The following is a 14,708-nucleotide window of genomic DNA, read 5'->3' as shown; positions in this document are numbered from 1 at the left end:
TTTTGGTTTGATCCAAACATTTCCTGAATATTTATGGTCTTTCCTGTAATTTGACTCATCTGTCCACAAATGGCTCTAACGCTTTTAGGTGTCTTTTCAAAAGAAAAATATCAATTCAAACTTAAAATATACAGCCATTACATCTCCTAAGAAGACATTACTCATTGACGCCTACTTGCCTAGTTTGCTGGCTTTTTATTTATTCACATCAACCTTACCTGTCTTGGGCTGTGCGCCCCAGACAGCAGAGAACACATCATTCTAATCTGGTTTTTTGAGGGACAGAATGAGGTTAAGAGCACACACCATTTCTCATGCTGAGCACCACCTTGGGGCCCAGCCCTGGATTAAATAAAGCAAGGCCCACCTTTCCTGCAGCCCTCTGTGAAAATCAAACTCTCTTCCACATCTCCTCTGCATTTCTAAGAAATCTTGGCCAAATTTCTCTTTTCTTCTCATTCCCTTTCTTCCAGTAAGTTTGGCATCTTCCTGAAGACACCCTTCCCACCCCCACAAACAGATCAGAAGGAGAAAGGAGGTCACCCACATGTTTGAACGATGTGTGAGGAGCTGCACTGGTCCCCGTCTCTTCCAAATACTCTCCCCAGTTAAAGCCGGTTTCCTCCAAGCTTGAGCCTTCTTCTGTCGAAAGGCAAAAAGAAAAAAAGAAACAGAAGCATATCAATACTAGTGTGAAGAATGGAAAGGCACTGGCCTTCCATGTAAACCAGAAAATCCTTCATGCAAGAGAGAAACAAATTCAATGTGTAGGAGAATACTGTTGAATTCTTTGCAAAGCTTCTGTTTGCTGATTTTAGAGACAGGTGACTCAAGAAAGACATGGAGCCAACAGAGGAATGGATAAAGAAGATGTGGTCTATATACACAAGGGAATATTACTCAGCCATGAAAAATAATTAAATCATGCCATTTGCAGCGACATGGGTGGACCTAGAGATTATCGTATTAACTGAATAAGTCAGACAAAGACAAATATCATATGATATCATTTACATGTGGAATACAAAAAATAGCACAAATGAACTTGTTTTCAAAACAGAAAGATTCACAGACATAGAAAATAAACTTATGGTTACCAAAGGTGGGGGGAATAAATTAGGAATATGGGATTAACAGATACATACCACTGTACATAAAATAGATAAACAACAAGGATTTACTGTATAGCACAGGGAACTATATTCAATATCTTGCAAAAAACTATACTGGAAAAGAATCAAAAAACGAATATATATACATATATGTATAAAGAAATCACTTTGCTGTACACCTGAAACTAACACAATATTGTAAATCAACTATACTTCACGTAAAAGAAAGAAGGAAAGAGGGCTTCCCTGGTAGTGCAGTGGTTGAGAGTCTGCCTGCTAATGCAGGGGACACGGGTTCGAGCCCTGGTCTGGGAGGATCCCACATACCGCAGAGCAAACTAGGCCCGTGGCCACAACTACTGAGCCTGTGTGTCTGGAGCCTGTGCTCCGCAACAAGAGAGGCCGCGATAGTGAGAGGCCCGCGCACCGCGATGAAGAGTGGCCCCTGCTTGCCACAACTAGAGAAAGCCCTGCACACAGAAAACAAAGACCCAACACAGCCAAAATAAATTAATTAATTAATAAACTCCTACCCCCAACATCTTCTTTAAAAAAAAAAAAAAAAAAGAAGAAAGGGAAAAGGGAGGGAGGGGAAACAAGGAAAGGAAAGGAAGGGAAAAGGAAGGAAGAAAAAAGGAAAGGGAAGGGGAGGGGAGGGGAGGCGAGGGAAGGGAACAGAAGGGAAGGAAGGGAAGGGAAGGAAGGGAAGGGAAGGGAAGGAAGTCAAGGAAAACCCTGAAGAAATTCTGCTTGGATTACCTGACAGAATCAAGGGTAAGACCAAGGGCTCTTCAGTAAATGAAAATGAGATTTGCTTCAAGGCATAGTTGCTGCACGTTAGCCTGTTTGAGATTATCCACTGGAGACACTCCGGTCTTGGGGAGGTTGGAGGACAAGGTGAAGGAAACCACTGGGCACCAAGTAAGCACCTTGATGTATATACAGTACAACAGCTGGAGATATAAAGTAATAATCATAGATCATTGGGGCTTCAGAAAGCATTGACTCCAAAGTCATTGCAAGGAAAAACACTGAGACCCAGAAGGACCGCTCAGGTGTGTGAGGCGCCCGGCCAGTTAGCCACAGGAACTGAGCGGCTGTCAGACTGACCCCACGCCCACCCCGTCCAGGGACCCTCTCTCCTGCCTTCTCCTGAGACAGAGCTCTCAGGACAAGGCACCCAGGTGGAAACCTACAGGACACGCATTTCTCCAAGGACAAGGAACAAGGAGAAATGCAATCAAATGCACGACGTGGCTCTTAAAACATCTCTGTTTTGGAGGAAATCAAGCAATTCCCAAAACATTTCAGACTGTACAGTAAGATATAATCGGTTTAGTTGAAAAGCACCAAATACCTCATTTTAAAATACAGATAACATAAATGTGATGTCATAGTTTCCACTGAAAATACTGATGAGCCGTAAACATTATTTTAACCTATTTGCAAGGCTGTTATAAGGAAGGAACATGCAGTAGTAAGGGTTGTCCAAACATGCAGGCCATTTAGTGCTTCAAAAGTTAAGACTCTCCTTTCTTTCCATAACACTCAATGGATACTGACGGTCAACTTGTGTATCTTCTATTAGCAAGAGCCCATTTCATTGGCCCAGAAGAAACGCTGTGATCAATCGTGTATTAATGTAGAAGTGGTATAACCCGGCAGGTGGGCCGGGGGAATTAGTGCCTGGGGGTATAAGAAAGACTTCTTGGAGGCTATCACTATTTTTTTCTCCTAAATGTTATAAATTATAAGTGGGAAAAGTTATTTTCTTGTAATACTCTATCTAGTCTCAGGAATTGATAGAAGAGGATAGCTTTTGTAACATCAGAAGATGCTAAGTCAAAAGGCAGTTACCTTAAACGTTGTCTTCTAAAGCCAAGTTGCTAAGAACTTCCACCTCCAACTTTAATAAGGTGGTTTATCATGAAATGTCCGAGAACAGAAAAAGCCACCTGAAGAGAAAACCTTTCCCTTGGAGCTCTTCCAAGATGCAGAGTCACCCTGGGGTTTAGGCCCTCCCATCAGAATCACGTTCCCTGGAAAAAGTCAGCAGGTCTTGCAGCCACCAGTTACCAAGGGCTGTGAGGCGGGTTTCCAGCTACTAAAGGCAGGGAGGCAAACCCAAAGGGAAAGCAGTCAGGCTCTAGAAAATGCCTCAGGGGGTCACCCAACAGTTCTGCCCACAATCCTTTTCACCCAAGCCGCACTGGGCATCAGTGATCAAGTCTGTTTTCTGACCCACTAGCCAGAGGCACGGACGCAGCACGGTTTCCTTGCCAGGGTAGCCTGGTACGGAATCTCTGGGGTAGCTGACTTGTTGCAGTGAAAGTCTGTGCTTCCTTTACACCCTCCCGTCCAGCAGCAGCTGAAACCACGCCTCCTGCAGGCCCTGCAGCTCCAGCCCTGACAGGCACCTCTGTTTCTACCCAGAGACCACAGGCTGTCACAGCAGTGACGAGAACTGGGGGTGTCAGCCCTCCTCTAACTGCTTTACATGCAGCACCTTATTTAATCCTTCCAGGAACCCTGACAGACGGGCACCTCAAGGGACTTACCAGGTCACACAACTGTCCAGCTACGAAGCAGGGGTCCAATGCAGGTGGCCTGGGGTGGAAGCCAGAACTTCTCCGAGGCACCTTCCCAGGTCAGACAGCCCCGCTCCATCACCCCCTTCTCCACCTGGAGGATCCGAGGCGGACCCCAGGGCCAGCTTACCTGTCTCTGTGGTGGTGAGCGTTAATGTGTTCAGGGCCAAGTCGGGCAGCAGGAGGACCCAGGAGGTGGGGGTTGGGCGGGAGGCAGCTGCCACCCCCGGGGGGGAAGAAAGAAGGGGCAGGGATCCTGGGGCTTGTTTGCAAAGAAGGAGGAGAGAGCCAGCAGAGGATGTGGCTGTGATACTCGGCCTCGAGCCGACCGAGGCACTAGGTCCCGGAAGAGCGGTTTTTGGAGAATTCCAGCTGCTGAAAACGGATCGGGCTCCTCCAAACCAGAGACACTCGGGTGGAGACTGAGCCTTTAGGAGCTGCCTGCTGTACTTTGATGAACCTCATCAGGACCGCAAGAGACATGATGATTCCACCACTTGGAGGCAGTGGCGAGGCGAAGACCAAGGCTCAAACCTCCCAACTGCAACTGTGAGACCCTTCATCAGAGCTCTTGATCCTTCATAAAACTCTCATCTAGGCTGTTAACAAACATTTTGTTTCCACCCAATTTTAATTCATTACAAGCTACGTTTCCAGTCTCTTCTCCCCATAAAAGACGCTGCAGCAGCTTTCGTGCTCACTCCGGCATTCACTCCCGTCAATCAAGAAAGAAGAAGGTGGAACTTCCCTGGCAGTCTGGTGGTTACGACTCCCCACTTCCAATGCAAGGGGCTCAGGTTCCATCCCTAGTCAGGGAACTAAGATCCCACATGCCAATAAATAAATAAACAAATAAATAAATAAAATCCATAAAAAAAGAAAGAAAGGAAAAGGTACCACTGGGACCCACCCCCTCCCCACATGTGAGTCAGTGAGATCAGTGCTCAGGAAAACTCTGCTGCTCTCTGCCATCAAAACAAACACTTTAAAAAGCAACCAAGAGTCAGGCCTAGAATGGGATTTTAAAGATTAAAACCTTTATGCCTTTAAAGATTTATGCCTTTAACTCTAAGTATGCTGTTTTAACAATAAAATCAAACACAAAATGGAGGGTTTTCGGAACCTGTAACATATAACACTTCCTCCACCACCTATGCCCTCACTGAGCAGCTGATTCTCTAAAGACATTTCAAAGAGCAAGAGACAGACACGCCATGTTTATGAGTGGAGGTCTCATAAACCCAGAGCAAATATTTACCAGCTGATTCATAAACTTCTTAAACCCATAAACACTTTATCAAGGAAACGCTGATGGCCTCTTTTCTCCGCATCGGAACTGGTCAGAGGCATCTCCCCACGATGTCATGCAAGCAGACTGTGAAAAGCTACTAAGGAAATGTCACAGCTCAGAAGAAGGCGGGAGTGTTCTTCAGTGGGGATCCAATTCTAGAACACAGAGAGCTGTGTATGTGACTGGAATCGTTCATGTTAACTAGAAAAAGAATACTCCAAGTGGGAGTGCAAACGACTTTACAGTGAAAAATGGAATCAACACAGGACTCATTACCTTTTTTTAAGTCATCAGCTCTTGGGTTGTAGAATGTAACAAGCTGAAATAAGACTAATCTTTCAGAGGAGAATATTAAACCTGTCATCCGCACCCAGTCAAGGAATAGAGAATCAGCAGGTTCACGATGAATGAGATCTTACAGGGCACCTTCTCGTGCGCTAGATATTATTTTTTAAGTGGATAGAGAAAGGAAGAAGACATTCAATCTTTGTCATTTTAACTGCTGATAGTCGGTTGGTAGGATCACAAGGTTTAGAAAATGTTTGCACTGTGAGTACATTAAACAGACACAGGGCACTGATAAAACTCAGAAAGGACTAGCCAACATCAATCCTAGGTCTGAGTTCACAGCTGCAAGATTACACCTGCGGGGGGGGGGGGGGGGGCGGGGACGGGACAGGGCGGGGGGAAAGACATCAGAACACAAGGTCCTCTTGGCCACCCAGACCCCAGAGGGCCAGAGAGACTTTCCAGAAAAAACTAAACATCCCATCTCCTAGCTAGGGGAGGCAACAAGTATTCAAAAGACACTTTAGAAAGGGGAGGAGGAGAAATATTATTGAGTCACATTGAACTAGTCCCCAGCTGGAAGAGTAAGAGATCCAGATTTTTCTACTAAGAATGTTGACTCCTTTCCTTCCCAAACAGAAGAGCCCATGGGACTGTGGTTAAATACTCCTAGTCCCAAAAAAAAAAATCAAGCCCACATTTCCAGTGTAATTCTTTTACTCGGTGGCCTGCCCCGTCTAAATGTGCAATGCCACTTTATCTGCAGACTTCATCAGCAAACTACACTTAGCTGGCCTGGAAAAAGAATGTCAAGGAATCTGCTGATCACTATGTCAGCACACTATCTTGCTTGCTTTTATCACCAGCAAGCAAACCGCAATTGGAGAAACCGAGCACTCCAGGAATCCAATCGCGGTCCCCTTCCTTCTCTGTGCCCAGTAACGGGGCCGCCGAGGCCTCGGCGCCCCCCCAGGAGGAGGAGGAATTTTACATGCTGCCGATTTCACTGACAGGACACGAGTGTCAGTCATGGACCCCAACACTCTTTGAGCCTTCCTTAGGCGAAGAGGCAAAAGTGAAAAATAAAAAAGCTGTTCATACGAGTCATTTGTTTTAAGCTGAACTTTCTAGTGCAGCAAAGTGGACCATCATTCGAGGAATCTCAGCAGCTGGGGGTGAGGGGGCGGACCTCACAAGATGCCCACACCCCCCGGGCAACCACATTAGACTCCATCCTATGGCCCCAAAACTTTGGCAGAGAAGAGCCCGAGTATAGCTGCTTCTCAGGCAGATGCAGCTGTGTGTCACATGACACGTGGGGACCGGAGAGAGACGGGGGACAAGTGGAGGAGAGGACAAGAAGGGATCTGAGGTGCGCCTGGTCCCATAAAGTGTGGGGTGGTAGGGGCAGGGGAAGTGTGCTCACAGGAACACGTATGTATGAGGGTAACTTCTCCCTGCACCGAAAGGCAGGCACAGCCCAGCGTTTCAGAGCCTCGGGGTGCTTGAGATGAAATCCTGGCTGGAACACAAGAGCCAAGTGACTCTTGTCATCCGATGTTTCCTCATCTATAAAACGGGGCTAATAAAAGCAGCCGTCTCACTGGGCTGCAGAAGGATAAAGGCACCCAACACGGGGGAAGTACTTAAGAGGGTGCCTGCCACACAGTTGGAACTCAGGACCACAAACCTCTCCTCGCGCACCTGCCAGCCAACTTAGGAGCAGCTGCAGGCTGTCTGTGCCTTCTCTGGTTCATCCAACACACGAATCTCATCTGGAAACTTCTGGGGAAAAGAACCTTGGCACCAAGATGCCATCCAGCCCTAGGCACGTCACAGCGGGTCCCAGAACCAAATAGCCCCACAACCGATTCCAGAACGGAAACTATTTTACTGATGAACCGGTTAAAAGGAAACTCCTAGGGAAAATAAACTACTTGAAGACTCATACTTGAGTCTGTTAACATCTCAATGTTCCAAACTAGAGTCGAGTTTCTACAAGTCGGCCTCTGCTCTCCAAGAAGGTTTAGACCCTGCCTTAAATCTGTTTCCTCTATAGGAAATCGATCTTGTGGCACCTTCTAAATGCCTCCTCACTACACAAGGACATAGGGAAATTCCAAGGAGAAAGGACGGGTTAGGCACATAGGGAAAAAACAAAGTGAGTCAGGACCAAGATCTGAAAAATGTTAGGATCATTTAGAGGTAATTTAGAGCTACTATTTCTACTAAAGATCTTAACACCTTGATGCAGGCTGCCCCACACAAGAGCAAGGACTAACCAGGTGTGTCGGATAAGTTTTCCCCACTGCACACATCCCCCCACTGAAGATGTGCCAAACCGGACGGTCATGCTTCCCCAGTCATGGAATCGCCCCAAAAGAAAGTCAGTACAAATAATATTCCTGACACCATATTATCATTAATGGCTTCAGGATCTACTCATGCTTGAGTTATACCGCAGCTGCAAGAAAATGAAAACTCAACACACGGTTGGCTTTGAAACAGCTTTGAAAACACACTGCTGAAAACAACGCAGTAACAGGCATCGGATGTGTGCCCAACAAAAATACATTAAAAGCTCAGTAACTCCAAAAGTGGGAAGATAACCTCACTTAGCAAATGTAATAAAGACTTTTTTAAAGTACAGTTATACTTAAATAAAAGTAGAATAATTAGGATGAACCTTCAGCTATGAGGCTATGCTCTCTCTGAAAGAGAATTTCCACACTTCCATTGGGAGACACAGGCTCAGCTCTCCTTTTAGGAGAAGTTTTCTCACTCCTACTTTATATACAGAAAAACACAAGTGGGGAGAACTAAGCCAATTTTGAAACAGGTACTAACATCTTTCAACATAGTTAGGCAATTATTTCAGGGTTTTCCAGATTTTTTTTGCAGATAAAAAGATAATTCCAGGTACAGACATTATTTGAGAAACATAATCTTGGAAGCTCAATGATCCTGTCATTGCCTGGTCTCATCAAAATGCAAAGACACATCTCATAACTTTTGGATGGGGGTCAAATCGCCCAGTGAGTTAATGCTCTTTCTGTTTACACGAATTCACCACAGCAAACGTTTAAGATTCAGAGTGCTGAGTTGTCCTTGTATAATCTGCTGTTATGAAAATAATGCAATCCTTTCTTTTTAAAAAATTATCTTTTTAAAATAAACTATCATGTAAGTAGTTAGCAGTTACATTTATAAATTCTTTGGTTAAACATGAAATTCAATCAAAGATTGCTTTTTGCTTTGTTTGGGATTTCTTACAAGGAGAAATATTTTAGTGCAAATTCACATGACCTAAATACTTTTACGTCATGCACTTTTCTGAAAGATTCCTTCCAGGTTTTCAAAAGGTCTTAGGGGGAGTTCGCTGGCAGTCCGGTAGTTAGGACTTAGCGCTTTTACTTCCGTGGTCTGGGTTCAATCCCTGGTGGGGGAACTAAGACCACACAAGCCTCAAAGTGCAGCCAAAAAAAAAAAAAGAAAGGGTCTTGGGAAGGGGCATCCGATGCTTGGGCAGATCCTCTTGCCCTCTCTTTCCGGGCACATGGGGGAAAATTCTATTTTCCCCACCTCCCTTGCAGTGGCAGAAACACGCCAACTGGAGGCGGAGTCAAGATTGCTATTAGGAGGACGCAGAACTCGCGTCTCCTCACAACTAGGGCACCTACCAGGCACCAGTGGGGGACCACGGACACCTAAGGGGACGGGAAGAGCCCTCAGTGACCAGGTAGGATGTGGGGCCTCGGGCGAGTGAAGGGGGAGGAGAAGTGGAGGCGGAACGGGACTGGCGCCCCTGAAGAGCGGCTGAGGGAGGGGAAGGGATCCCATGCCCGAAGCGGGGAACTAGGGAACCCCTGGGAGGGCAGAAGATCAAAAGGGAGCGTGGCCAGGTTTCCCCGGCCCACTTGGGCCCCCAGGAACCTGCTGAGATGCCGGGCCTCTGCTCACCAAGGCCCCCTCCAGCCACGTGGGTCCGGAGGGAGTGGGAGGGAGGGAAGGGGGAGCAAAAGTAAAGGCTGGAAACCCGGACCGGCACCCCTGAGGGGCAACTGGGGGAGGAGAGGAGTTCCTACATCCAGCGGCACCCACCCATGGTTAGGGGTCCAGCGGCGACAGGGGAGACTCTGGGGAAGACACTGGAGGAGGGCCGTGAAGGAACGGAAGGGAACGGGGCCAGTGCTTTCCGTGTCCACTTAGGCACCGGGGAGCCTGTTGGGCTCCCGGGCCTAATCCTCTGCCCTCGGAGCCTCCCTCCTGCCGCACCCCTACACCCCCACCCAGAGCCCCATCTCTACACCCTGAGACCCCCTCCAATGCGCTGGGCCTAAACCCCAACCACACACCCTCGCCCAGGGCCCTACCTCCAAACTCCGGCACCCCACACTCCAGAGGCTCTCCTTTCCACATGCTGCCTCTCCCCTTCCGCACAGGTCCTAAGCGGAGGCCCCACCCCCAGGACCTTTTCCAGCTCTGAGGGTCCTGAGCCAAGGCCCCGCCCCATGCTCCAACGCCACCCCCACACGCATAGGTCCAGCCCCACCCTAAACCCCGCCCCTGCCTAAGTTCCACCCCTGCCTAAACTCCGCCCCCATAGCCAAGGCTTTTTTTCTTTTCTTTTTTCCTCTTTTATTTATTTATTTTTACATCTTTATTGGAGTATAATTGCTTTACAATGGTGTGTTAGTTTCTGCTTTATAACAAAGTGAATCAGTTATACATATACATATGTTCCCATATATCTTCCCTCTTGCATCTCCCTCCCTCCCACCCTCCCTATCCCACCCCTCTAGGTGGTAACAAACCACCGAGCTGATCTCCCTGTGCCATGCAGCTGCTTCCCACTAGCTATCTACCTTACGTTTGGTAGTGTATATATGTCCATGCCACTCTCTCGCTTTGTCACAGCTCACCCTTCCCCCTCCCCACATCCTCAAGTCCATTCTCTAGTAGGTCTGTGTCTTTATTCCTGTCTTACCCCTAGGTTCTTCAGGACATTTTTTTTCTTAAATTCCATATACATGTGTTAGCATACGGTATTTGTCTTTCTCTTTCTGACTTACTTCACTCTGTATGACAGACTCTAGGTCCATCCACCTCATTACAAACAGCTCAATTTCGTTTCTTTTTATGGCTGAGTAATATTCCATTGTATATATGTGCCACATCTTCTTTATCCATTCATCCGATGATGGACACTTAGGTAGTTTCCATCTCCGGGCTATTGTAAATAGAGCTGCAGTGAACATTTTTGTACATGACTCTTTTTGAATTATGGTTTTCTCAGGGTATATGCCCAGTAGTGGGATTGCTGGGTCATATGGTAGTTCTATTTGTAGTTTTTTAAGGAACCTCCATACTGTTCTCCATAGTGGCTGTACCAATTCACATTCCCACCAGCAGTGCAAGAGTGTTCCCTTTTCTCCGCACCCTCTCCAGCATTTACTGTTTCTAGATTTTTTGATGATGGCCATTCTAACTGGTGTGAGATGATATTTCATTGTAGTTTTGATTTGCATTTCTCTAATGATTAGTGATGTTGAGCACCCTTTCATGTGTTTGTTGGCAGTCTGTATATCTTCTTTGGAGAAATGTCTATTTAGGTCTTCTGCCCATTTTTCGATTGGGTTGTTTTTTTGTTATTGAGCTGCATGAGCTTCTTATAAATTTTGGAGATTAATCCTTTGTCAGTTGCTTCATTTGTAAATATTTTCTCCCATTCTGAGGGTTGTCTTTTGGTCTTGTTTATGGTTTCTTTTGCTGTGCAAAAGCTTTTAAGTTTCTTTAGGTCCCACTTGTTTATTTTTGTTTTTATTTCCATTTCTCTAGGAGGTGGGTCAAAAAGGATCTTGCTGTGATTTATGTCATAGAGTGTTCTGCCTATGTTTTCCTCTATGATAGTTTCTGGCCTTACATTTAGGTCTTTAATCCATTTTGAGCTTATTTTTGTGTATGGTGTTAGGGAGTGATCTAATCTCATACTTTTACATGCACCTGTCCAGCTTTCCCAGCACCACTTATTGAAGAGGCTGTCCTTTCTCCAATTTGAAAGAAAAAGTAACAACTGACACTGCAGAAATACAAAGGATCATGAGAGATTACTACAAGCAACTATACGCCAATAAAATGGACAACCTGGAAGAAATGGACAAATTCTTAGAAAAGAACAACCTCCTGAGACTGAACCAGGAAGAAACAGAAAACATAAACAGACCAATCACAAGCACTGAAATTGAAACTGATTAAAAATCTGCCAACAAACAAAAGCCCAGGACCAAATGGCTTCACAGGCGAATTCTATCGAACATTCAGGGAAGAGCTAACACCTATCCTTCTCAAACTCTTCCAAAATATAGCAGAGGGAGGAACACTCCCAAACTCATTCTACGAGGCCACCATCACCCTGATACAAAAACCAGACAGAGATGTCACAAAAAAAGAAAACTACAAGCCAATATCACTGATGAACATAGATGCAAAAATCCACAACAAAATACTAGCAAACAGAACCCAACAGCACATTAAAAGGATCATACACCATGATCAAGTGGGGTTTATGCCAGGAATGCAAGGATTCTTCAATATACGCAAATCAATCAATGTGATAAACCATATTAACAAACTGAAGGAGAAAAACCATATAAACATCTCAATGGATGCAGAAAAAGCTTTTGACAAAATTCAGCACCATTTAATGATAAAAACTCTCCAGAAAGTAGGCATAGACGGAACTTACCTCAACATAATAAAGGCCATATATGACAAACCCACAGCCCACATCATTCTCAATGGTGAAAAACTGAAACCATTTCCACTAAGATCAGGAACAAGACAAGGTTGCCCACTCTCACCACTATTATTCAACATAGTTTTGGAATTTTTAGCCACAGCAATCAGAGAAGAAAAGGAAATAAAAGGAATCCAAATCGGAAAAGGAGAAGTAAAACTGTCACTGTTTGCAGGTGACATGGTACTGTACATAGAGAATCCTAAAGATGCTACCAGAAAACTAGTAGAACTAATCAATGAATTTGGTAAAGTAGCAGGATATAAAATTAATGCACAGAAATCTCTTGCATTCCTATACACTAATGATGAAAAATCTGGAAGAGAAATTAAGGAAACACTCCCATTTACCACTGCAACAGAAACAATAAAATACCTAGGAATAAACCTACCTAAGGAGAAAAAAGACCTGTATGCAGAAAACTATAAGACACTAATGAAAGAAATTAAAGATGAGACAAACAGAGGGAGAGATATACCATGTCCTTGGATTGGAGGAATCAACATTGTGAAAATGACTATACTATCCAAAGCAATCTATAGATTCAATGCAATCCCTATTAAACTACAATGGCATTTTTCACAGAACTAGAACAAAAAAATTCACATTTTGTATGGAAACAAAAAAGACCCCGAATAGCCAAAGCAACCTTGAGAAAGAAAAACGGAGCTGGAGAAATCAGGCTTCTGGACTTCAGACAATGCTACAAAGCTACAGTAATCAAGACAGTATGGTACTGGCACAAAAACAGAAAGATAGATCAATGGAACAGAATAGAAAGCCCAGAGATAAGCCCATGCACATATGGTCACCTTATCTTTGATCAAGGAGGCAAGAGTATACAATGGAGAAAAGACAGTGTCTTCAATAAGTGGTGCTGGGAAAACTGGACAACTAAATGTAAAAGAATGAAATTAGAGCACTTCCTAACACCATACACAAAAATAAACTCAAAATGGATTACAGACCTAAATGTAAAGCTAGACACTATAAAACTCTTAGAGGAAGACATAGGCAGAACACTCTATGACATAAATCACAGCAAGATCCTTTTTGACCCACCTCCTAGAGAAATGGAAATAAAAACAAACAAATGGGACCTAAAGAAACTTAAAAGCTTTTGCACAGCAAAGGAAACCATAAACAAGACCAAAAGACAACCCTCAGAATGGGAGAAAATATTTGCAAATGAAGCAACTGATAAAGGATTAATCTCCAAAATATATTGAGCTCATGCAGCTCAATATCAAAAAAAAAAAACCACCCATCCAAAAACGGGCAGAAGACCTAAACAGACATTTCTCTAAAGAAGATATACAGATTGCCAACAAACACATGAAAAGATGCTCAACATGACTAATCATTAGAGAAATGCAAATCAGAACTACAGTGAGGTATCACCCCACACTGGTCACAATGGCCAACATCACAAAAACTACAAACAATAAATGCTGGAGAGGGTGTGGAGAAAAGGGAACCCTCTTGGTGGGAATGTGAATTGATACAGCCACTATGGAGAACAGTATGGAGGTTCCTTAAAAAACTAAAAATACAACTACCATTAAGACCAAGCAATCCCACCATTGGGCATATACCCTGAGAAAACCATAATTCCAAAAGACTTATGTACCACAATGTTCACTGCAGCACTATTTACAATAGCCAGGACGTGGAAGCAACCTAAGTGTCCATTGACAGATGAATGGATAAAGAAGATGTGGCACATATATACAATGGAATATTACTCAGCCATAAAAAGAAACAAAATTGAGTTATTTGTAGTGAGGTGGATGGACCTAGAGTCTGTCGTACAGAGTGAAATAAGTCAGAAAGAGAAAAAACAAATACCATATGCTAACACATATATATGGAATCTAAAAAAAAAAAAACGGTCCTGATGAACCTAGGGGCAGGACAGGAATAAAGACACAGATGTAGAGAATGTACTTGAGGACATGGAGGGGGAAGGGTAAGCTGGGACGAAGTGAGAGAGTAACATTGACATATATACAGTACCAAATGTAAAACAGATAGCTAGTGGGAAGCAGCGGCACAGGACAGGGAGATCAGCTCAGTGCTTTGCGACCAACTAGGGGGTGGGATAAGGAGAGTGGGAGGGAGACGCTACAGAGAGGGGACACGGGGATATACGTATGCATATAGCTGATTTACTTTGTTGTACAGCAGAAAATAACACAACACTGTAAAACAATTATATTCCAATAAAGATGTTAAAAAAAAAAAAAAAGAAACACGCAACTGATTCTGGTCAAGAGGTTCTGAGCAAAAGCCTCTTCTGTGCTAGAGTATTTAATTGCTGATTCAAGACCCTGCAGCCCTGCTCATCCCCTACAGGGACAAACCTTGAAGCACCATGTTGAGATGGCAGCCCTATAAGAGGGTGTGGGATGACTCGTGGGACAGAGCATCCACTGACTGTGCTCCAACAGTGTGAACCATTTATAAACATTTACTGCATTAAGCCATGGAGTTTTTTTCTTTGTATTGGAGTATAGTTGATTTACAATGTTGTGTTAGTTTCTGCTGTACAGCAAAGTGACTCAGTTATACATATATATTCTTTTTCAGATTCTTTTCCATTATGGTTTATTACAGGATACTGAGCATAGTTC

The 14,708-nt window shown here is 44.4% G+C and overlaps 1 protein-coding gene across 4 annotated transcripts in view; it reads right to left on the bottom strand.

Moving 5' to 3' along the window:
* The window catches only part of SFMBT2 (Scm like with four mbt domains 2), a 213,189-nt gene that overhangs the window by 177,502 nt on the left and 20,979 nt on the right, over positions 1-14,708 (bottom strand). For 3 of the 4 annotated variants that reach the window (XM_032623494.1, XM_032623493.1, XM_032623495.1), the window contains exon 3: positions 548-642. In XM_032623494.1, coding sequence (XP_032479385.1) covers positions 548-642 — 95 coding nt within the window. Of the gene's footprint in view, positions 1-547; positions 643-2,969; positions 3,122-14,708 lie in introns of those variants that run through there. The other variant, XM_032623496.1, reaches the window with a different exon arrangement.

Source organism: Phocoena sinus, chromosome 2, assembly GCF_008692025.1.
Source record: "Phocoena sinus isolate mPhoSin1 chromosome 2, mPhoSin1.pri, whole genome shotgun sequence".
Lineage (NCBI taxonomy): Eukaryota > Metazoa > Chordata > Mammalia > Artiodactyla > Phocoenidae > Phocoena > Phocoena sinus.
This window is presented reverse-complemented; position numbering and strand designations above follow the sequence as displayed.